The following is a 23,876-nucleotide window of genomic DNA, read 5'->3' on the forward strand; positions in this document are numbered from 1 at the left end:
TAGTCATGTAGGCCATGGCAAGGTGGTAGGTGGATACCACTCTGCCTATCTTGTGGATGAGCGGCCTTCCCATGATCACATTATAGGGTGAAGGAGAGTTTATCACGAGGAACTCTGCTCGAACATCACGTCATTTTGACCTTTCTCCCACTCGGACCGAGAGCTCAATTATACCCTCCGGGGTCAATCCCTGATCCATTAAACCCGGTGACTTCATAGCTCACCCTTTTTAAATCTTTCTTGTCCAACTTCAACTCGTTGAACTCGCTGATGTATATGATGTTGGCTGAGCTGCCTCCATCTATCAGTACCCTGTCCACCTCCCAGTTTGCAATTCTCATTGTGACTACCAGAGGATCATCATGAGGGTAAATTATGCCCTTCTGGTCGTACTCGTCAAATGTAGCTCGCGGTTGCGGGGGAAGGGGTGGCCATCTGCGTTTCTCATTGTAATTTATCTAATGTATCATTGCCCGCGGGTCGGCCCGCGCTTTGTTCACAGTTCCTCCATGTACCGGTCCTCCGCTGGTCACATATACTCTGCCCTCTGGCTTACTATCTTTGTCCCTGTCCTCAGCGGGACCCTTATGACATCCTCTACGGTGACGACCTGTTCTATCCTCGTCCCTTCTTCTGGGAGGGTCAGCGTGCTGCTTAAATTGATTCAGGTACCCTCTCCAGACTAGATCCTCTATGTTATCCTTTAGATGCGTGCTAACATCGGTGGTATGGCCGTGGTCCCTATGGAAGTCGCACCCCTTGCTCGTACCACGATTCCTATTAACCATCCTTGAGGGTCTCTGCCACTTATCGTCAGCTTTATTCACGCTGAAGATGTGAGACCTTGAGTGGGTCAGTGGGGTATATTGGTCGAACCTTCCAGACCTTCCCCCTCTCTTTGGATCTGATCTTCTCACCTCTACAGCTCTATCCGCTTCTCTACGGCTTTGCTCAGCCCTGCTCGGCTGGTCAGCCCTGGCTGTGTTCTCTGCCCGGGTGACCTTTGCCCGCTTAACTGAGTCGCCCGGTGCCTTCTTACTCAACATTGCTCTGTCAGTTTCGTCTGCTTTGATGAACTAATACGCTTTACCTAGCGCTTCAGCCAGCGTTTTGAGGCTCTTACGCCCCATATACGCTTTGAAAGGTGAGCCTGGCAGTAAACCGCTCTACATTGCCAGTAATGCTAACTCTTGGCTCATATTAGGGATGGTTGTTGCTTCCTTGTTAAATGTGGTGATGAACTCCCTTAGGGATTCATCCTTCCCTTGAACTGGTGACATTAGCTTAGTTGTCATCTTAGTTCGGTCTACCAAGGTGACGAAATGCTCCATAAACATCCTTTTCAGCTGATTATACGAGTATATCAAACCTTTTGGAACGGCTCCATACCACTCCGCTGCCAGCCCCTCCAGGGTTGGTGGGAATGTCTTGCACCAGACTGAATCTGTCATGGTGTAGAGCACCATGGGGTTCTAGAAAGCCGAGATATGATTCTTAGGTGTTGTAGTTCCGTTATACTTGCAGCTTGGCATTTTTATCTTCTCCATCGGTTCCTCTAGAATCTCCTGGCAAAATAGGGAATCATCTTGAATAACCTGGATTCGCGCTCGCTTCACCTTATCCAGGCTTAGTCCCCGCTCAGAGGCTGGTTACCTGCTGCGGGGAACTCGCTTCTCCGGGCTGCGTTCAGCTTGGGCTACTTCTTCCACACTCCATTCTTGATTCAGGTTCTGTAACACCCCAATAATTCTCTCTTAAAAACCTTTGAGAACCTGTACATAACCTGAACAATTTCAAGAGAATTACTAGCGTGCTACCGCCACGTGTTCAAACGTTAAGGCTATCTCAGAAATTAGCAGCGAAAAATTAAAACAGTTATAAATAAACTTCAAAACCAAAGGATTAAATCAAAATAAGTGTTACAAGTTGGAACCATTAAGGCCCTTATTCAAACCCAACAAAACTAGTAAGTAATTAAAACCAGTGTTCAAATAAATTCAAACCAAAAGAAATAGTGTCGAATAAAATCGAGTTAGAATAAATTCAACTTGCAAAAGAAATAAATTGCAGTCAACCAACTCTCTTCTCAAAATCCCACAACCCTGATTGATGCTGCATGTGTAAGAACCTGTGGTTATTCTGCTCCCCAATATTACAAGTGTAAAAATTGGATCGTCACAGGGTCATTGAAAGGCGAAGGCCATGACCAAAGAAAGACACACACAAAAGCACGCAATCAGCAAAGCTGAGTACATACAAGCTGCGAAATAAGTTAAGAAATACCTAACATGCTACTAATGATCAAACATAAGCATCATTAAATAATAGACTCCACACATGACTCAACCATCCAATTTATTAAGACTTCACTAGTTAATAGTAGCTAACTCATTTCAATTTATTCATTGGATTTAGCAATAGACAAGGTTGTCCAACCCATGCTCCATTTGGAACATCAATAAAAGAAAAACCCCATGCCTCCTTTCAGAAACATCAATAAACATCCAACGACCACGGACGCGACTCCGTGACCGTAATTAGTATGAGATCTCACCTAACTCCTAGTTTTAAGAAAAATATTTGAAATAAGAGACTCGTAGATAAGACGGCCTCGAGAAAAGTACACGGCTAATACCCCTTGTACCCCAACCCCTGATTGTCATTACTCCAGATGTGCACCAATCCAGAGTTTTATTGCTCATCCATCTTGCACTTTACATGATTTACAGATTTAGACTTGGTGATGACTCATATGCATAGCAATACAAACATTCCAAACACAATTCAATCAAGCAAGGCAAGTTTCCGATTTCAATTCTTAATTTATTAGTGACAAACAAAATTTATTATTTATTCCTTTACTACCTCGGTGTATAAACACCTTGAGTGCATAAGGCACCCCAAAACTTAACCTTGTCTTATAAGACTTGAATTCTTCCTTTACTCATCATATTTCATTAACCATGAATGAGTTATAAATAAATCATTTCACCAATCACATACCTTTGCCTCTAACCGCACCTTGCATAGTTAGAGCATAAAAAATACTTGCAATAAGGAATAGTGCACATCAAATGAAATTCACAATCTATAACCAAACAATTTAACCCAGTCATCCCTATACATGATACTAAGTTCTCAACCGTCCTTAAACATGCAGCTGAAAGCAAGGTTTCGTAACTTGTACGTACCTTGTGTAAACAATTCGGTTGGCCACTTTAGAAACTAAAAATCGCCTTCTACAAAGTCCTCTCCTAAAGCAAACAATGAGAAATAAATCAATACTCAAGAAATTAAATTGACAGCAATACTAAACTACTTTAAAAACTTCTCAAACCATCAAAATAAAGCCTTTAAATTGTTCCCATAAGTCAAAATTAATAGTACTACATCCCAACTACAAGTTTAAGTGTTCAATTCATGAAAATATAGCATATAATATAAAATTACAGCAAGTTTAACTTACTAATACATTCTGAAAATTTGTTTAAATAATAGTTTTTGCAATTTAAATAAACTATACTTAGCATATTGCCTAAATAGTTGTTTATATCATATTGAAGCATTCTAAAACTTTATTTTTGGCTCAAATCTAACAAAAATCAGATTATATATAATCTGAAAAATAATTTAAATTATAAATTTCAAACTTTTGAAGAGCTACAATCATAATTCAATAGTTAGAATAGTATATAGCACATTAAAACCTTAAAACCCTTCAACAAACAACATAAAACTCAAATTTCACAATATATAAAATATGAAAATTAATATATAACCAAAATAATCATACTTTGATGTAATTTAAACATAGAATAATTAGGTAACTTGATTAGTACGTTGTCAAGCCCTAATACATGAAAAATTAAGGTTTAAACCCTAAAATATATAACAGATATAATCTGAAATTTTATATAATAATTTAAACATGCTAAAACCCATAAATTATAATCTTATATAATCTAAACATACTATCAAACCATAATAACAATAATTTAAAATTGAAATCACATAAAAATTGTAGCTTTAAATCAATTTCATAAGATAAAAAAAAAAGTAAAGAAAAGGGGAAAGAAGAAGGGCGACTACTATAGGCTGCGTGTGGTGGCCGGAGGTCGACGGCGCGGCTGGGCAGCGGCGGTGGTTTCGGGCGGCTGGGCAGCAGGGCGTCGGCAGCAGCGGCTCAAGCTTTGGTTTTTTTTTTTTTCTTTTTGTTTGTGAATAACGTGAAGAGGAGGAAAGCAGTAAGGGTTTTCGTTTTTTTTTTTTTGTTCTTTTTCACGTAGAAGAGGAGAAAGAGAAGTTTGAGGGCTTTTATTTTTTTGTAGAAGTATTGGCTTAACTTCCTAATCCAAGTAGAATTAGGATTGTTGTTTGGCCTTGAGTAATTTAGTGTGTTAGGCCACTAAACTTAAAAGAGAGTTTTGATTACAAACAAAAAATTAATAGTTTTAGTTTGAAAATAATTAAAATCTTATTACTTTACCTCAAAATAATTCATACTTATAAAATCAAAAATAGAAATATTTGTATAAATAATAAACTAACACATTATATTTAAATTGAAAAATATGGGGGATTACAATCTACCCCTCTTAAAAGAAGTTTCGCCCTCGAAACTTAACCCAAAACCATAATTTTTTCAAAATCATTCAAAATTTTTGTGTTTTGTACTGCTGTAAATTGCTTGATCCTCAACATGTATACTCAACAAACTGAACTTTGTACTGAATGAACTCATATTTGGCCAAAGTTTACATACTTTCATTGTATGTAAACGCAATAATAATGCATAATAATAATCAAAAACATGCAAAATCAAGCAATAAATGGTATAGTTTAGGTAAAAGCGCGAAATTATCGCAGTTTACCCCCCTCAAAAGAAAAGAGTTACGCCCTCGTAACTCACCTCGTCAAATAACTTGGGATACTTGTTTCTCATCTCTTGCTCGGCCTCCCAAGTAGCTTCTTCGTATTCCTAGTTAGACCAAAGGACCTTCACTATCTTCACATCTTTGTTTCTAGTACTACGCACTTTGTGATCAAGTATCTTGACTGGTCTTTCTTCGTAAGTTAGAGACTCATCTAGTTGAATAGTCTCTGGCTGCAAAACATGGGTTTCACTAGGCACATACTTCTTTAATTGGGAAATGTGGAACACATCATGCATTTTCTCAAACTCCATTGGCAAAGCCAATTTATAAGCCACTTTTCCCACACGTTGGAGGATTTCATACGGACCCACATATTTTGCACTAAGCTTCCCTTTCTTTCCGAATCGCATCACACCTTTTGTTGGAGAAACTTTTAGAAAAACCTTGTCCCCAACACTAAACTCATCATCCCTTCTCTTCATGTCAGCATAACTCTTCTTTCTATCTTGTGCTGCCTTTAGACACGACTGAATCATTCTCACCTTGATCACCATATCTTCAATGAACTCTGTACCCAAAGTAACCCGTTCACTGTAATCATTCCAGCAAACTGGGCTTTTGCACTTCCTTCCATACAATGCTTCAAATGGTGCCATCTTGATGCTTGTATGGTAACTGTTATTGTAGGAGAATTCGATCAAAGGTAAGTGATCCTCCCAATTCCCTTGAAAGTCTAAAGCACAAGCTCGTAGAATATCCTCCATGGTTTGGTTTGTTCTCTCAGTCTGACCATCTATTGCAGGATGAAAGGCAGTACTCATCTTCAATGCTGTCCTAAGGTTCTCTTGCACTTTTTGCCAAAACTTTGATAGAAACCTCGAGTCTCTATCTGACACTATGTCCTTGGGAACCCCATGCAACCGAACTACATTCTTCACATAGACACTTGCTAGCTGCTTCTTTTTCCAGGTCTCTTTGATAGGAATGAACATCGCTGACTTAGTAAGTCTGTCCACAATCACCCAAATCGTGAATTCCAAGTACGAGTCTTTGGTAGGCTTGTCACAAAGTCCATGGATATGGAATCCCCCTTCCATTATGGTATTTCCAATGGTTTCACCTTTCCCATGGGTCTCTTGTAATCTATCTTCACCTTCTGGCTCGTCAGACACTTGGATACAAACTCGGCTACCTCTCTCTTCATATTCGGCCACCAATAAAACACCTTCAAGTCCTTATACAACTTGTCTCCCCCAGGGTGAACTGAATATGGTGTATTATGGCACTCCTCCATGATTTTCCTTTTAATATCCTCACAATTCTGTGGTATACACCATCTCTCCTTAGATCTCAAGCTCCTATCCTCATGAATCTTGAATTCAGTCTCCACACCACTAGTCACACGATCCCTAATCTTCTGAAATGACTCATCCTCCGGTTGCTTTTCTTTAATCTCCTCAAATATGGAAGGTTGGATGGTTAAAGCACTCAGTAATCCCTCTAACTCTCCTTGGTTGATAACCTCAAGGTTCAATCTCCTCATATCTTCACACAACTCATTGGCCACAATCAAAGCATTGACATTATGACTCGACCTCCTACTAAGGGCATCAGCAACTACATTCGCCTTTCCCTCGTGATACTGGATGTGGACATGGTAGTCTGTGAGCTACTCTAGCCATCTACGTTGCCGCATATTCAAGTGATCTTGGGTGAAGATGTACTTTAGCCTCTTATGGTCCGTGAAGATCTTACAAGAAACAGATAGTGCCTCCAAATCTTCAAAGCGAACACAACAGCTACAAGCTCCAAGTCATGAATAGGGTAGTTGACCTCATGTTTCTTCAGTTGTCTCGATGCATACGCGATCACCTTTCCATTCTGTTGTAGGACACATCCCAGACCATGCTTCGAGGCATCACTATACAATTCAAATCCTTCTCTCCCATCAGGTAATATATACCAGCACTGGTGTAGTGGTCAATCGCTCTTTGAGGGTTTGAAAAGCTAATTCACAACTCTCGTTCCACTCAAACTTGCTCTGCTTCTTCATAAGGGTAGTCATGGGTCTGGCTATCCTCGAAAAATCCTTAACAAACCTTCTATAATACCCAGCTAATCCCAAGAAACTACGAACATGAGTCACATTCTTAGGTGTGGGCCACTCACTAACTGCCTTGATCTTCGTAGGATCCACAAAATCACACCCTCTTTCGAAATGTAATGCCCCAAAAATGCAACTTTCTCCAACCAGAACTCGCACTTAGAAAACTTAGCACACAACTTATTCTTTCTAAGAGTTTCAAGGGTAGTTCTCAAGTGCTCAGCATATTCTTCCTCATTACTCGAATACACCAAAATGTCATCAATGAACACAACTACAAACTTATCCAAATACTCATAAAACACTCGGTTCATCAAATCCACAAATATGGTTGGTGCATTGGTTAACCCAAAAGGCATGACAGTAAACTCGTAATGCCCATACTGAGTTCTAAAGGCTGTTTTTGGAATGTCTTTATCTGCAACCTTCAACTGATGGTACCCCGACCTCAAATCAATGTTCGAAAATACACTTGCCCCCTTTAGCTGGTCAAACAAGTCATCTATCCTAGGTAAAGGGTACTTATTCTTCACATTCACATTATTCAACTCTCTATAATCAATACATATTCTCAAACTTCCATCCTTCTTTTTCACAAATAAAACAGGTGCTCCCCAAGGTGATGCACTGGGCCTAATGAACCCCTTGTCTAACAACTCCTGTAATTGAGCCTTTAGCTCACTCATCTCAGCTGGTGCCATTCTATAAGGTGCTTTTGAGATAGGTGCAGCTCCTGGGACTAAGTCAATGGTAAACTCAACTTCCCTCTTAGGTGGAATTCCCGAAATCTCTTCTGGAAAGACATCTTAAAACTCATTCACAATGGGTACATCCTCCATCCGCCTACTCTCACTCATTCTCAAATCTTGGACACAGCAAAAGTACAATGGACACCCCTTATTCACTAGCTTCTTGACCTTCAAGGCAGAAATAATCCCAAAGCCCTTAGGCTTCCCTAAACGTCTATAGGACACTGTCTTACCCAAAGGATCACTCAGTTGCACCCTCTGCATCTCACAGTCTATCTTGGCCTTGTATGAACTCAGCCAATCCATCCCCACAATTACATCTAAATCCCCTAGATTAAACTCAATAACATTCGAGGAAAAGATAGCTTCTCCAATTTTCAAACGCAAGCCTTTGAATATTCTATTACAATGAACAAGTTTGCCCGTAGGCAGACTAACTGACACATCAACATGACTCGATTCAGTTAAGTTTAACTTGCGTACAACAGAAGTAGAAATGAAAGAGTAAGCTACTCCAGAGTAAAACAAAGTGTTGACAGAGACAAAATGAATAGAAAAAGTACTAGTAACTACATCTGAGGACCTCTCAGCTTCTCCCTTGCTCATCACAGACAAGCGCCCGGGAGTGCTGTTTCTTGCCTGGTAACCATTGTTGTTGTTGCCTGAGTTGTTGTTGCAGTTGCCAGATCTGTTATTATTGTTGCTACCTGATAAGTGACTTTTATGTCACTTTTAGGGTGTTTATTGAGTCGTATTCCGGCTTATTTTCCAATAATTTCACCCTTTTACCCTTTATTTCTATTATTTTATTATTCTCGTCTTTTATCTTTATTTTGAGTATTTTTGCTTTTTTATTAGTTTTTAGTTTATTTTTGTAGTTTTAGTTAATAATTTCCCGCTTCTCTCGTTTTATTTATTTTCTTTTAGTTTTTAGTTTGTTTTATTTTATTTTATTTTATTTCATTTTATTTTATTATTTCTTTAGTTTTAGCATTTTAGGTTACTTTATTTATATTGTTTTATTTTATTTAATTTTATTTTAGTTTTTGTCCCTATTTCTCTCGGTTTTCTTGGTTTATGTAGGATTGTGCTCGGAGGTTCAAGGTTCGAGGTTCAATATACGTGTCTCAAGTTTTGAGTCATAAATGGAGTCTCGCGTTCAAGCCAAACATCACCCCCTAGCTGCTGCCCACCTAGCAGCTCACTCTAACCTACACCACTCAAATTCTCTATCCTACACCACACCACACTACCCTGCTCCCAGCTCTCCAATCAACCACCACGCACTCCACCAACTGCCACACCAGCCATCACAACCACCAACAACACCAGCACCTCACTTCCCCTGCCCTCACATAACCTGCCAAACCCCAACAACACAACTCCACCAGCCGCAACACACCCGCAACTCCAACCAAACCCACGAAAACACTACCCACGCAACTCCCTCACCACCAACACCAACAGCAACAGCAGCATACCACTCACCAATTAAACCCCGCAAACCACAACAGTGCTCCCCTGCTTTCCCTCTCCTTCTCTCACGATTATCAGCTGCACCAGCCACCACCAAACCACCTCCAATCGCATCGACACCACCCAACATCACCAGCAGCAACCACGCACCACCTCACCTCGGACTCACCTCAAATTCATCTTCATTCACCACCTCCAACCAAACCCACGCAAACACCAACCACCAATCAGAGAAGCCGCTTCAATCGAACCCCCGAATACGCCAATTGCAGCTACCCAAACCTTTGCGGCCGCGCAGCCCTGTCAGAAGGCGCACACAATTGAAGTCCAAAATCAGAGTTGAGGCAGTAGCTATTGTGCGACCTCTGCGCAATGTCTTTGCGGGCGCGCAATTGTGGGTCAATCACGAGCTATTCACGTGATTTTTAATGAGAATTGGATGGCCACGATTTTGGATGCTAGATGACGATGATGCTGATGAACGGTGATGATGGTTGTTTGGGATGATGCGTGAATGGGTGCTTGAATTGGAGCAGGGAAATTCGAAAGTGAAAGGAGTTTAGGGGGTCTGATTGTTTCGTGGTTTTAGGGGGAAATTAGTGGGTTTTGGGTTTTTCATTTTCCTTTTATTTTATTTTATTTTTAGTTTTGTTTTTTTTGGTTTTTATTTTAGTTATTTTAATTGTTTTAGTTTAGTTTTATTTTCTTTTTAATTTCTTTTATATTATTTTAGCTTGTATTATAAATACCCCTTTGGGGTTATTTTCAAAAAGAACACTTAACATTTTAATTTACCCTAGATTAGAGTAGTTTAGCTATTTTATTTTTCTCTCTCTTAGGGTTAGATTAGGATCCTCTCTCTCGAGTTTAGGTAGTTTAGAGAGAGAAAGCTTGGATTTTTCATGGAGTTTTGGGATTTTGAAGAAGCATTTTTGTGGATTTTTCTTCTCATTTATTCAATGAGTCTTCCTAACTTTCTCTCACCTTTATTGCTTTCATTTATTATTGTTTTTGCTTATTTATATGTTGATTTGAGTAGATTAATTAGTTTAGTTGTTTGATTCTTACTTTTATTCTTGCTTTGCCTTGTTTTTCATGTTTTTGTTCATTTTGTTAGCTTAGATTTTGTTCTAGGGAAATGGATGAAGGTTATGTTAATAAATTGAATGATTTATTGTGATTAGTATGACATTGTTTCTTGATTATTGTGTATGGATGATGCTTTTATGGATTAGAATCTTTCTAGCTAATTTGTTCTATGTTCTTAATTGTGTTTTCAATCAATTGCACGAGAGTGAGTTGGTTGAGAGCCCTAAATTCTCCCATACCTTTGCTAGGCTAGTTGCACGAGAGTGAATTAGTCTAGTAGGATAATTAACATGCTTAATTGTGCGAGAGTGAGTTAAATGTGTTGATTGTTCCTAATCAAGGTCATCTTCATCTAATTGTATGATGTTGTTGAATGCATTAATGTAATTGGATTCCACTTTCCCTAGTTTTAGTTGTTTGTTCTTAGTTGTGTTTAGTTTAACCTCTCTCTATCTCACAAGCTTTCCTAGTAGTCTAATTAGCATAGATTGATACACTTAGTCCTTTTGGGTTTGACCCTTTACTTACCCCTATACTTGTATTAGGGTAGTTTAGGATTATAAATTTCTAATTTGATTAAGGTTAGTAGTCCCAACGACCTACTCTCATCCTTATCAAATTTTGGCGCCGTTGCCAGGGACTAAGGCGTTCATTAGTTTGTGTTGATTAGATTATCTAGGTTTTTGTATATTATTTGACTTTTGTTTGCTTTTTTTTTTTTTTTGTATAAAAATGGCATACTTATCTTTTCCTCAATTTGATGATGAAACCTTTTATGCTTACTTTGAAAGACTGGATGGTTTCCTTAGTTACCATGGGTGTTCTCTTAGTGATGCTTGTGGTATAGCTTATTGGGGCATGAATGAGTATACTAGGGGAATGGTTGAGGACATGTATAATGGTAGATTCCGTCATTTGTCTATGCATGATGTGGAATTTCTTCACTTGGCTTGCTAGAGATTCTTATGATAGAGAAAGTCATGTTTCTTGTTTTGATTCTCAATGTCAAGATTCTTCTAATTTTTGCATGAATTCTCTTGATACTTCTAATGTGCCTTGTGATGATCCAAATATGCATGTTGATCCCTTTCCCTCTTATGCTCATTATGATGAGGTTTGTGCTAATTTTGATAATATGCAATTTTATTTTGATCATGAACCTCAACCCGATAACATTGATGCCCAAATTCTTTCTCAAATGCAATATCTCACCCAACAACTCCAAGAGCTTCAAGAGGAACAAAAATTGAGAGAAGTGAGGCTTGCACAAGTGATGAGTGTTATGGTTGATGTAAATGGATGTGAGGCACCTCATTTGGAGTGTGAGAGTGTTTTTGAGGATGATGTGGGCCAAGGGTGTGAAGGTGAGGGGAGATTTTCTTGTGATGAGAGGATTTGTGAGGATTTTAATCCTTTTCATTCCCCTTTTGAGCTTGAGTGCCATCCTTCCCCTTATTTACCCCCTTTGAGAGCTTCCCTTGGTGAGGATGTTAGTGAGCCATCTTCCATTTTGAATGAGGGAGTTCATGAGGATGATGATGATGAGTTTGAGCAATCAAGAGAGATTGAGAGTCCCTTGATTGATGGTGGAAGAGTTGAGAATGAAGAAAATGTCGATTTTGAGGATTCCAACCCACTTCCCCATCTTGATGAGTCTACTTTGCATGTTTGTTACCCTTCTATCCATGAGTCTTTGGACTCTTTTGAGGCTATTTCTAGTATATTCGTTGAAGGAGTAACAAAGCATTATAGCCTTTTGAGAGAGTTCATTGGCAATGCTTCATGGGAAAGGGATGAGTTTGAGAGAAACCTTTATCCTTTCATGCATGGGTTAGAGACTCTAGGCTTTGAGGATCTTGAGGGAGTGGTTGTGCATCGTTGTGATAGAGAGGAGGATGAGGTTGTTTCTATTGGAGAGTTTTTGTTTGAGGGAAATGTGAGTCATGAGTGTTCTTTTGAGGATTATATGATTGATTTTCATGCCCTCATTGGTGATGTGAGGCTTTGTGAGACCATTGTTTCTCCTCCCCTTCCTCATGTCCCTTTTTCGAGGAAATTTGACCACATCCCCTACTATCCTATGTTCCTTCCCTCTTTTGTCAAAGAGCCTATTGAGGACCCTCTCTTCTTTGATGAGACTCTTCCTTCTCATCCTCCCATTGTTGAGGAAATGGGTGATTGTGCCACCCAAATATATTTTGAGGAGAGTTTGCCTTATTTTTATTCTTCTTTCTCTTCTTATTTTCTTGATTTTTCTTTTGATTTTTCTTCTTTCTTTTGGCATCTTCCTCCTCAATTACGTGCAATAATCTTGTTGCACGTTCTCCTTCCGTCATTTGCCTACTATTTATCTTATGAAATGTGTAGTAGTGCATTTGATAAGCTCTTGCGTTCGTTGCAATATTATTTATTAGAGCGGTCTCTCTTGGACGTTAAACAAGCCTTTCTCGGGAAGTAACCCGAGGTTTTCATTGCTTTCATTTTCTTTTCTTTTTAGATTAGATTTTCTCTCATGGAAATGTTTGTGTGTCCCTTGCTAGGTACATTACTTGATATACTCTTATGCATTGGTTCGGATCAAGAATCAAGGAAGTTTGATGCCTATTTTTGCCTAGCATATGGAAATCAAGATTCAATTCAAGAGGAAATCGGCTTTGAAAGGTTAAATTGGGTCATTTGCGGGTATTTACACCCACCAATATCCGGTAATATCTTTCTTAGCTCTTTCTCTAATGGTTGGTGACTCGTTGGACGTGTGTTGGTTTGTTGGATTGATTTCTTTCTTTTCCCCTCCCATGGATTTTTTGGTTTATGTTTGAGTATATTGTCTCATTCAAGCTTGGGGGAGGGTATTCTATCATGCTTTGGTGGGATGTTGATTCATTTATGCCATGCACTTGAGTATATGCATTTCCATGTCTTTTCTTATATTTTGAAAAATCCAAAAAGATTTTGGTTTATTTTCAAGGTAATTTTGGCAAGTTGTGTTTTGTTTGTTCTTATTTTGGACATTTTGTTTTGGACTTGTATTCTTGAATGTTTTTCTTCCTAAGTGGTGAATGTATGCACGATTTGAGAGTGTCATTGGTTGACTCTAGGATATTATATGCTAAGGTAGCCGGTTTAAGAACTTTTAGGGGTCCATGAAGCCTTAGTTCACGGGAATGTGGTAAGATAGAGTTGCTCTCTATAGTGGATTTGAAACCCTTGGTTGGTATTTGCTTGGTTATTGTAGGGAATAGTTTCAAGCCTTTAAAATCCCACTAGCTTGAAACCCACTGTGATCATACACAAAAGTACGGTGGCGTCCAAAAGGGAAGAAGATAGAGCAAAAAGAGTCGCCAACAAGTTTTTAAGGAACTTGTAAACCGTTCACGAGGTGAAGGTTACACCCCTTAACGATCCAAGAGATCGTCAACTCCATAAGGTCATGAACCAAATAAGGGTTTGGGGATGATGGTACAAATCCAACCTAAAAGAGATTGAACCTGCCCTAATAATATGCCTCTACTTTATTCTGCTCGTATTCATGTGCGCTTTCTGACTAACATGCAATCAATAGAATTACCCTAAACCTGTTTAATCTATGTTGGTTGAATATTAATGCACACATAAACTATTATTGGCGATCACTTGAAATTATAATCACAATTTACCCTAAAAAGATTATTAATTATCTTATTAAGCGCGATTGCAAGTACAAATTCCCTTTAACATGCAATAAAAGGTGATCAAGCAATAAAGAATATAAAATAATCAAGCAACATAATAATAAATCATCATCAAAAAAATAAATTATAATCATAATAATATTCACAATCATAATAAATTACAACAATTAAAATTTTAATCATGTTCATGTTAATATTAAAGCATAATAATAATAGCAAGATCCTAGGCATGATACTAACAAGATTAATAACAAACCCTATCATGTCACTAAGCAATAAAAATCAAATCTTTAACCCTAACATGATACTAACATGAATAAATATTAGGAAGAAAATAGGAAGCATCGCAGGAATCATATTTAATATTAAAGTTACCCTAGACATGATAATAGGAATATCATAATAACACTACTACAAATCCCTTAGTTTTTGGACGCTATTGGCTCGACGCTGTGTATGGGGCGTCTGTGCTAAAATAAATTTCCGCAATTTTTCGACGCTTTTATGTGTCGAATTAGTTTCTTGACGACAAAAAGCGTCAAAAAATTTGTATGAGTTGCACGTGAGTCAAGGCAACCCAAAAACAGTGTACAAGGAAAAAAACTTTAAAAAGTGAAACTGCCTTATAGAAACCCTCTCTCTTCTCTCTCTCCTTTCTCTCTCTCTCTCCTCTGTCTAGGTCTTAGATCTTAGTTTGTCATCTTTTGAATTTGCTCTTAATCTAAGTTCATCATATTTCAAAATCGCTTGAAATTTAGCAAATTTGGCTGGAAGCCGTGATATAATTTCCTTCTTCTCCTTGTTAAGTTCTTCGATTTAAGGTAATCTCATTCTTTTCCTCATCAATTTCGATGCTTTTGTGCTAAAACATCGTTCGGATTTAATTAGATATATGCAGTTGTTGTGAAAAAACATTGAATTTGTAGTTATTGTGTAAATGTGTAGTAGTAGTAAGCCATCGTATTGAAATCTAGGGTTTTTTGTGTGTCGTGTTGGGTGCAAGGGAATTTTGAATACATTTTTGGTTGTTGATTTTTGTCCGACTTAGATCGTTTTTCATGTATTTTTACCAATTTTGGGTCTAATTGCAATTCTTTGAATAATACTGTGTGGGTGTTTCAAATTAAGGTTCTAATTGCTTAACATTAATACATATATATCTCTGATTTTTCTTCTTCCTCAATCTCTAGTTTATGTTCTTAAATCTCTATGTTTGGTTACTTATCTAAGCTAATTCGTAGCATTTTGGTATTCCTAGGTAGGGCAAAAAGATATTAAGAGTGAAAAGGGTAGAAAATAACATTTGATTGTTGCAGAAATGTTCCTAGCTGCCTGATGTCAAGGATACAAGGCCTATCTAATTCAGTTGGCTATTTGTAGTGCTGATTATTGAATAGATTAACCTGGTTTAGAAGCTTCTAACTGTTCGAGCCAATTTAATGCATGCTTGGTTCAGGCTTTAGTTTGTAAGTGCATGTTTTGGTACATTTTATATTATCCTTGTTTCATATGCTTGTTGCTGCTATATATATATATATATCTTATTTTGCTAGTTAAGTTTGCTATTGTTTCGGCACTCTCTACAAACTGGTTAGTGTCCACTAAGGTTTGTACCTCCTGAAATAATATTTCTATAAGAAGTTAAACCAATGTATATTTTTTTCGTAGATAAGATGGATTATATTTAAAGTGCTGGCTTTTGGCTTATTTGTACAAATATGTGCTGGCTTTTGGCTTATTTGGACATTTTGCAAAGAGTGATTGTTGGATCAAACTACGGGTAAGGAAAAATGCCACGCTGAATAAGTCCATTGATCAACTCTTTGAGAAAGGCAGAGATGCAGTTCAATATTCTGCTTTGGAGGATATTGTGAAAAAGGTGAGATGCATGCTTCTAAGTAATTGTCCAGCAGGGAAAAGAGAAAGAAACAGACACTTGCCTTGTTCAAATTCTTTAGATGTTACACATTATTATCTGTATTGAAGCTAACTACAAATTATGCGTTACAATATTTTGCTTAAAATCATTACTGCTTACAATGGCAATGACATATGTGCGCAAAAGATTAACCAGCTTCTAAGTGTTAAAATATAACTGTTTCTTTTATTCAATGTAATTTCATATGCTTATATTATTAGCTCTTCAACTAGAGACTTATCATCTAAGATAGTCTTGTAATACTATTCACAGTATTATCTTTTATTATAATCCTGTTATTCACTTATCATCTTTTCAAAGCTATGCTTTTGGGAAGCTTTGGTTGCAAGTTATGCCCTAAACAGACAAATAAGTGTCCTTTGTAAACTGAAATCTCATAGATGTGGTATGTGATTTTACTGGTGCTATCCATCGACAGGTTGTTAAAGGAAATGCAGTAGTATCCTGTTATTAGAATTTAGACCTCAAATAGAAGAAAAAGAAGGAGTTTTTTAAACCGAAGATCACCTTCTCATTATATTCCATGAAAATGGTGGGCAGTGGAATCGCCGAGTCTCTAACAACAAGGGCGAATATTGCTGAATGTATGTCTCTTTGCGATTTGCAGTTTATAAAATTGATATGAATTTTTTATTTTTTTTTTGTTGCTTTGATGTGATTTATTATTGATGATTTCTCAACTTATTAGGCTATTAGCTGAGATGAATTCATTTTTCTGGGTAAGAAGAGTTCTTGATGTTAGTTTGTTTTTTTAATTGCATAATTATTTCAGATATAGAGTTAGATTCTAAATACTCAGCTTCATAATTTTAATTATATTGATTTGCATTAATTATGTTCAAATATTTCTTTTGTTTTTAATGACTCAACGGTTCATATAGCAGTTACCTTTGTTGTTGTGGTGCCTAGTTCATAAAACATGCCTTTTTTGCATAATAATTGAATAAGTGGCTTCAGTTATTTGCCACTAGTTTGTAAGTTTAATTTTTTCGGTAGAAATGTTCTCGTGAAAGACCAATTTGCAACTACATACTAAAAACCAATTAATAAGCTCAGAGAGATTATCTTTGTAGACATACACACCATAATTAAATAAGGCTTCATTTTTTCAGTCCGTTGATGTTGTGTATGTGTCTATGATATGTGTGTAGCAACGCTGTCATTCTCAAGTGTATATATATTGGATATCATGATTTGTTGACCATGATTGGTTATGACTTAAGATGAAGAAAATTTTATCAAAGAATCAGGAGGGGGGATGAATTAAGACCTGGCTTTTCTAAATAATCTATTTCCTTAAAAGTTATAGATGCTTGACATTAATGAACTCATATGTTTTTTTTTTTTTTTCAAATAATCTTTTTGCTGCTAGGTGGATACGGATCAAGTAACAATGCTGGACAAGGTTCTCAATCTGAAGGAGATTCGTCAAACACAACTGTAATAGACTTTCTAGAGTAATTTATTACAGTTAGGAGATGAATTTGTTTTGTTTTGTCTTTCAATTATGAATCTATCTTTTTATTACTGTAGATTTTTGTTGGAGGGCTTGATCCTAGTGTCATAGACGAGGATCTTAGGCAACCTTTCTCCCAATATGGGGAGATAGTTTCTGTTAAAATTCCAGTAGGGGAAAGGATGCGGATTTGTGAGATTTGCAAACAGGTGAGGCTTATACCATGCTCTGAAACAAAATTTGATGATCTGAACTGTCATTAGATTGCTTATGTATTAAAATTGTTTAGGTAAAAGTCAACATTCTTTGATCTTTTTCTCTTATGTAAATTGTATATCTAGCTCAGGTGGCCACTCACACTATTAGCCATGTTCTTGACACGGATATGTGGCTAAACATTCATCGTCTAGAGAAATACCTTTAGAAGCTTAAGGTGTAGTCATTGGATGTACCACGCTACAGGATACATGTAAGTTTTTTTTACCACTTTACAGATTACATGTCAGTTTTATGTATTTACTAGAAATGGAAGTTCTAAAACCCCCTACAAAACTTTTATGTTGAAATATGTTGTTATGGATAATTATTCAGTGATTTAAAGGGGGAAGGGTGTTTCATAATGGGAGTGTTAGTTGATTAATGATTCAATTTTTGTATAATGAAATCTGTTGAATCAATAATGAAAGATTAAAATAGACTTATCAGGAAGTTGCTGTAATTATCAACTATAGAATATTAAAGAGTTATTGAGATACATGGACATCAAAGTAATCTGACAATTTTGAAATGATATAATCATTTTGAAATATTTCACAGGTCCTAAGTTATATGACTATAGTATTTTCCTTAACCACACATGGGCTTTCTCTGGGTTTCCTGATGTCAAATCCATCATGGATGTTGATGGTCCTTATCTTAGTGACTTGGAACTGGGTGTGAATTCTGTTCCAATTTTGCAGTATGGATTTAGTGGTTTCTTGACTGTATGATCTCTTCCCATACCTATACAACCATTTTGCACATTTTTTTACCTGTCTGCCTGCCTCTTTGTAATCAGTCATGCAATTGTACTTAGTTCTCTGGGAAAGAGCTGCATTGTAGGAATAACATGTGTTGTCCCGTGTTTGTATCAAGTATGTTATGCATTCTATATGCTTATAGAATAATGTATCTGAATTTATGTGAAACTTTTTCTTTCGTTTAGGACCTTGGTAATATGGGTTAGTTAACGGACATGTGGGTGCCATGTATTAGTGTTTCATAAAGACATTGGTTCACTATTAGACTGTTAGTCTTTATGTTATTGGAATTGATAATGTGTTTCAACTATTTATAGCATTTTCCTATATATTACACTATCTCAAGAAAATGAAAAGCTGAAAGATGAGGTCGGATACAACAATCTTCTTCTTAAAGCGCTTGTTGGACAATTTTCTCAGATTGTAGGTGCAAATCGTCAAGGGAATGCATCTCCGGGTCTTCTAGACAAAGCATCTGAATTCTTAGGAAAGGCAAAACATCAGGTAACAAAGTCACATTTCTCTTTATGTGTGTGAAAGTAAGAGCTTGTGTGAATGCTTGCTTGTGATGTGTGTGTGTGTGTGTGTGTGTGTGTGTGCTCTGCTCCCCTGCTACTGCTTGTCCTGCTCCCCTGCTGCTTTTATACTGCATGTCTGCCCTGCTCCCCTGCTACTTGCTGTAAAGCTCCCTCACTGCTGCTTTTATAAATGAATCCAGAGCTGAATTCAAGAACTGAACTCAGAACTGAATGTAGAGATGATCTTCAGAATTCAGTTCTGAATTCAAAAACTGAACTCAAAACTGAATGCAGAGCTGATCTGAATGTAGAGCTGATCTTCAGAATTCAGAGCTGAACTGAATGTTGAGCTGATCTTCAGAATTCAGTTCTGGAATTCATCAGTTCTGAATTGCAGCTCTGACCATTAGAACTTGTGTGTGTGTGATTATATTTCAAAGCTTAGCTTGTGTGTGTGTGTGTTTGAATTTCTGGATTTTGTATGTTGCTACCCTAGTAAGTACTAAGTACTAATTAGTAGCCTTTTAAGGTATAGTTGATTATGTCATTAGAAGTGGAAACCATCCTAATTTTTCACCCTCATAAATTTTGATGACGATTTTAAGAGTCCACCTCGAGTTGATCATAGATGTCTTGCACTTTCAGACTTCAAGAGTATCAGGAAAATATCTCTTAATTATATACCCACTTGAAATTTGCATCTTATTCAAGAGTTTGGTGCTTCACCTCCAGTAGCTTGTTATATTTACCTTGTAATTGTTTTAAGTCAACTTTCTCTAACATGTGGGCAAGATCAACAAACAAAAAATTAAAACCTTATTCCCAAGATCAACAGTAATTTCCTTAGTTAAATTTCTGTCTATCAAATAGTTATACCATCATTTTATTGAAATTTATTTTCTGGGTAGTATTTTTTGGAAGAAAACCCTCCTAATTTGATTGACCTTTAATGCTGTTATAGGTTTGAATTGTGAATTTTAAGGAATTATGAACTGGGTTTTTCTCAGATTTTGTAATCATGCATTTTGTAAATTATTAGAACTGTGTACATTTTTTGGTGTTTGATTTTGGTTGGGATGCTTTTCTTTGTTTACAAGACTGCATTTTTCTTTTGGAAGTAGATTACTGATATTTGCACTAGGGTTGTTTACTAGTATGTTCTGTTGTTGATTTTTATTTAACCACCCAAATTGATTTTCTTGAATTTTGTCACTGAAACAAACATTTGGATTGTAACATCTCCAACTTCTTCTAAAATTTTTACTGAAGTTATTCTTATAGAAAGTATGAGAACCCACTTAAGGCTTTAAGCTGTAGATCATCCAACACATCATGAATTGAAATTATATGAGTCAATTGAATTCTAACAAGTCATTTTTTTTTTTTTTTTTCTGTAACTTGGCTCTTGTGTAATCTAGATTTGTATATAGTAGCTCTGTTTTATTTACGTAATGTACTATATTGTGTAATGTACTAATTTATACTTTGTATTTTTTTTTTTTTAAGATTGGAAAAGGCAATGTAGGTGCAACAAGAGAATAGGCCATGACACTTGAGCATGAACAAGCGACTATATCGTCTATAAGGCCATCGTCTATCTAATTTGGTTTTTAGTCTTATATTGGTGATGTAATTATTTAGGGACAAGCTACTATAATATGCGACTTTTTTTTTTTTTTAAATAATTGTGTTGATGTTTTCTTTTATAAATTTGGTAATTAAGTACTACGTACTCTTATTATTGTTAATATTAATTATTTTCTTTTAATCTAGTTATATAGAATATTTGTTTATTATTATTTTTATGTTATTAATTAATTTAATTTATGATAAATTTAAATAACTATAATGTATATGTATGATGATAATAATTTAATAAAAGAAAAAAAAAACTTAAAAAAAATTTCTAGACGCTTTTTAATGTCTACACTTTTGCACATTTTCAAATTTGAAAGAGTTTCCCGCCATACCATAGGCTGACACAAATAAACGCAAGACAACAAAAAGCGTCGCTACATTTGATTATGTGGACAACAAAAAGCGTCGCTACATTTGATTATTTGGGATATTGCGCGAAATACGTAATTTTCGACGCTTCGTATATTAGTTTGGACACTAAAAGGCGTCGAGAATCTCGACGCTTTTTAGTGTCCTTGACCAATTTTCGACTCAAGGATTTTCGACGCTTTTTTGCAGCGTCGAGAAATAATTTTTCGACGCTTTTTAGCGTCGAAAAAAGGCCTAAATAGCGTCCAGAAAACGCGCTTTTTGTAGTATAACGATATAAACATGATTTCTACATCATAATATCAATAAAATCAATTAAAGTACTTACTTGGGTGCCTCGTACCTCTTTCTAATAACAAAATACACACGTTAGTAACTTCAAGGAAAATAATAATCAAAACAATTAAATTAAATAATTGAAATAGATATTTGGGACCAAACCCTCAGAAATTAAAACCTTTCACGTATAAGGCGAAAGCAACTTCGAATATGTTCGGTGTTTCTAGATCTTGTGAATGCGAAATTATTTATTTGAGAAAAGGCTAATTTAGAAAAGAGAGAGAAAGAATAATCAAGAAAATCTTGATGAGAGTTGGTGATTGAAAAAGGGGAGATATGACCTCTATTTATAGGAAAAAAGAGGGTCGAAGAATTAAGAAAAGAATCCAAATTCGAATCGAAATTAAACTCGTAGACAGCAGTTTTTGCGGATTTTGTTTTTATCATATCTTTTGATCCAGAAGTCCAAATAAAGCATATAATATGTCGTTGGAAAGATCTTGAAGTCTAATTTCTAACCCAATTAAAATCAGATTAAAATATTCTGTATATAAAAAGATATAGCCGAAATAGTAGGACGGTATCAGTTTTGGATAAAGTTTCATGTCTCATTCATATCTTTTTCGTTATAGCTCGGATTTAATATTATAATATATCATTGGAAAGATAATTTAATGATCTATCCAACCATATAAAACTTGGATAAATAATATGAGGCACAAAAATAATATCTGACTGTCTTTGAACATGTTTAAATTCGAATAGAATAAGGACTTTAAAAAAGGAAAGTTTTATAAAAAAGGAAAGTTTATATTTAAATCAAATTCCTTAATCTTATCTTTTCAAAAAAGGATAATTAAGATATTTAAGAAACTTATAGAAGATTCTAATCAATCCTAATTAGTTTAGGAATAGAATTAAACCTTTGGACCCTCTTCATGATCATTGGGTCGTAGGTAAAATCCGGTTTGGGCCTAGTTTAGTATTTTGGCCATAACTTCCTCATTATTCATCGGAATTGGGCTTATAATATATCGTTGGAAAGGTCTTTTCAAGCCCCATCCTCATCCGCATTGATAATATTCCACGTCCAAGGGAATACTATCAAAGATTGCTTCTCTTGAAACAATCCTAATCCGCATTGATAATATTCCACGTCCAAGGGAATACCATCGAAGATTATTTCTTTTGAAACAATCTCCATCCGCATTGATAATATTCCACATCCTAGGGAATATGATCGAAGACAACTTCGCCCAAAATTACCTTTAGTTGTTTGTGACAACTCTCCACAATCTAAGGAATGTCACCTTGCTGCTTTGACATTCTGAACAAAGAGCTCCTTTTTCCCGCTGTGATATTCTTCGAAAAGATCACTGCTTTTTAATATTTGCTATGCAAGTACGTCGGTGCTTTGCTGCTTGTGAACCAGTATGTCGGTGCTTTTGCTATGATGACAATCCTCTTTTCTTTGGGAATAGTTGCCAACACAACTCTTGTATGATGTATGACAATCCGATTTAGGGAAAGTTGTCAATGCTTCGTAACAATCCATCCTTGGAAATGTTGCCACGATGAAGTGACAATCTGTAACTCGGAAAATTTGCCAAAATCCAATTTTTGGAAATAGTTGCCAATGCTTCGTAACAATCTTTCATAAGAACTTTGCTACGATCGACAATCCACATCTTGGAATATAACTCTTGAAAGCAATCCACCTTGGAAATTTGCCAACGCTATGCGACAATCCTTTTGGGAAAATATTGCCACTATTGACAATCCGCGTCTTGGAACATTTGCAAAAAAGAGTCGACCGACAATCCACTTCGGGAAAATTTGCCACTTGCTGAAATGAATGACAATCCACGTTGAGGAACTTTTGCCGAAATTTATGATGAGTAGAGACCTACGACAATCCTTTGGGAAATTTTGCCATAGGAAACTGGGTGTATGACAATCCAATCTCGGAAAACTTGCCAGCGATGTATGAATGTATGACAAACCGAACTTGGAAAAACTTGTCAAACAAAGAAGGAGCACGACAATCCACGCTTGGAAACTTTGCCAGAGATGACAATCCAATCTTGGAAAAATTGTCGTTGAAGAAGATGCACGACAATCCATTTTTGGAAATATTGTCAGTTGGGGATGACAATCCAATTTTTGGAAAACTTTGTCGTTTAATAAGAATGCGCGACAATCCATATTTGGAAATATTGTCGTTTGAGTGCTTGCTTTTGAACCGATTGTAATGAGCCAGTGTTTTAGGCGCTTAAGCTAAGTGAGACGATCTTTTGTCAGGTCAATCACTTACTACGATTGTAATCGAGCCGACTACTAATCATGTCAAATTGCTTATAGGGGCTAACTGGCGTACCAAGGAACCCGAAATTGCTGCATGAGGTCGAAATCACCTTTCTGGGAGGCTTTGAGCTCTGTCGTTGCTGAGATATCTCTGGCGCCAAGAATTGGAGTAGGGTCTTCCCTATTCTGTTGCACCTGTATTTATTTTTGACTATAGAACTTTGCCAATCATTAATTATATTAGGGTTGACCTAAGGTTTAATGTTGCTTGACTCATCGACTTGACACGACTCAAGGTATAAACTTGACTCGATATGTTTGACTGACTCGAGGTTGACTCGACTCGAAATGTAATGACACATGTGTTAGACTCAAATCAAAGTGATATGGC

The 23,876-nt window shown here is 36.5% G+C and overlaps 1 protein-coding gene and 1 long non-coding RNA gene across 10 annotated transcripts; one reads left to right on the plus strand and one right to left on the minus strand.

Annotated features, from left to right (window-relative positions):
* Positions 1-1,953: 1,953 nt before the first annotated feature.
* LOC145634686 (uncharacterized) lies at positions 1,954-21,494 on the minus strand. Its single transcript, XR_014113485.1, has 4 exons — positions 21,360-21,494; positions 21,231-21,251; positions 3,192-3,254; positions 1,954-2,139 (listed from the first exon to the last, which is right to left on the minus strand). It is a non-coding gene; the product is annotated as an uncharacterized LOC145634686 (long non-coding RNA).
* Positions 14,612-20,694, plus strand: LOC145635931 (polyadenylate-binding protein RBP47B-like). Of its 9 annotated transcripts, none has more exons than XM_081687310.1 (8): positions 14,612-14,784; positions 15,280-15,842; positions 16,321-16,486; positions 17,275-17,342; positions 17,436-17,567; positions 17,705-17,827; positions 18,798-18,881; positions 20,402-20,694. In XM_081687310.1, the coding sequence occupies exons 3-6, from the start codon at positions 16,426-16,428 to the stop codon at positions 17,780-17,782; spliced, it is 339 nt and encodes a 112-aa protein (XP_081543436.1). In that variant the 5' UTR covers positions 14,612-14,784; positions 15,280-15,842; positions 16,321-16,425; the 3' UTR covers positions 17,783-17,827; positions 18,798-18,881; positions 20,402-20,694. The 9 variants fall into 9 exon arrangements, with proteins under 9 accessions (XP_081543436.1, XP_081543435.1, XP_081543438.1 ...); XM_081687309.1 differs by having other exon boundaries at positions 15,632-15,842; XM_081687312.1 differs by having other exon boundaries at positions 15,637-15,842.
* Positions 21,495-23,876: the final 2,382 nt, after the last annotated feature.

This window comes from Chenopodium album, chromosome 6 (genome assembly GCF_948465745.1).
Source record: "Chenopodium album chromosome 6, dcCheAlbu1.1, whole genome shotgun sequence".
Taxonomy (NCBI): domain Eukaryota; kingdom Viridiplantae; phylum Streptophyta; class Magnoliopsida; order Caryophyllales; family Amaranthaceae; genus Chenopodium; species Chenopodium album.

What these genes read in the sequence shown, in the direction of transcription:
- LOC145635931 (XM_081687308.1), top strand. Translation starts at nt 16,426, where the DNA reads ATGAAAATGGTGGGCAGTGGAATCGCCGAGTCTCTAACAACAAGGGCG. An exon ending in AAGGGCGAATATTGCTGAAT is followed by an intron (nt 16,487 to 17,274) that starts GTATGTCTCTTT and finishes TTTTGCTGCTAG; the next exon opens with GTGGATACGGATCAAGTAAC. An exon ending in TTTGTGAGATTTGCAAACAG is followed by an intron (nt 17,568 to 17,704) that starts GTGAGGCTTATA and finishes TATCTAGCTCAG; the next exon opens with GTGGCCACTCACACTATTAG.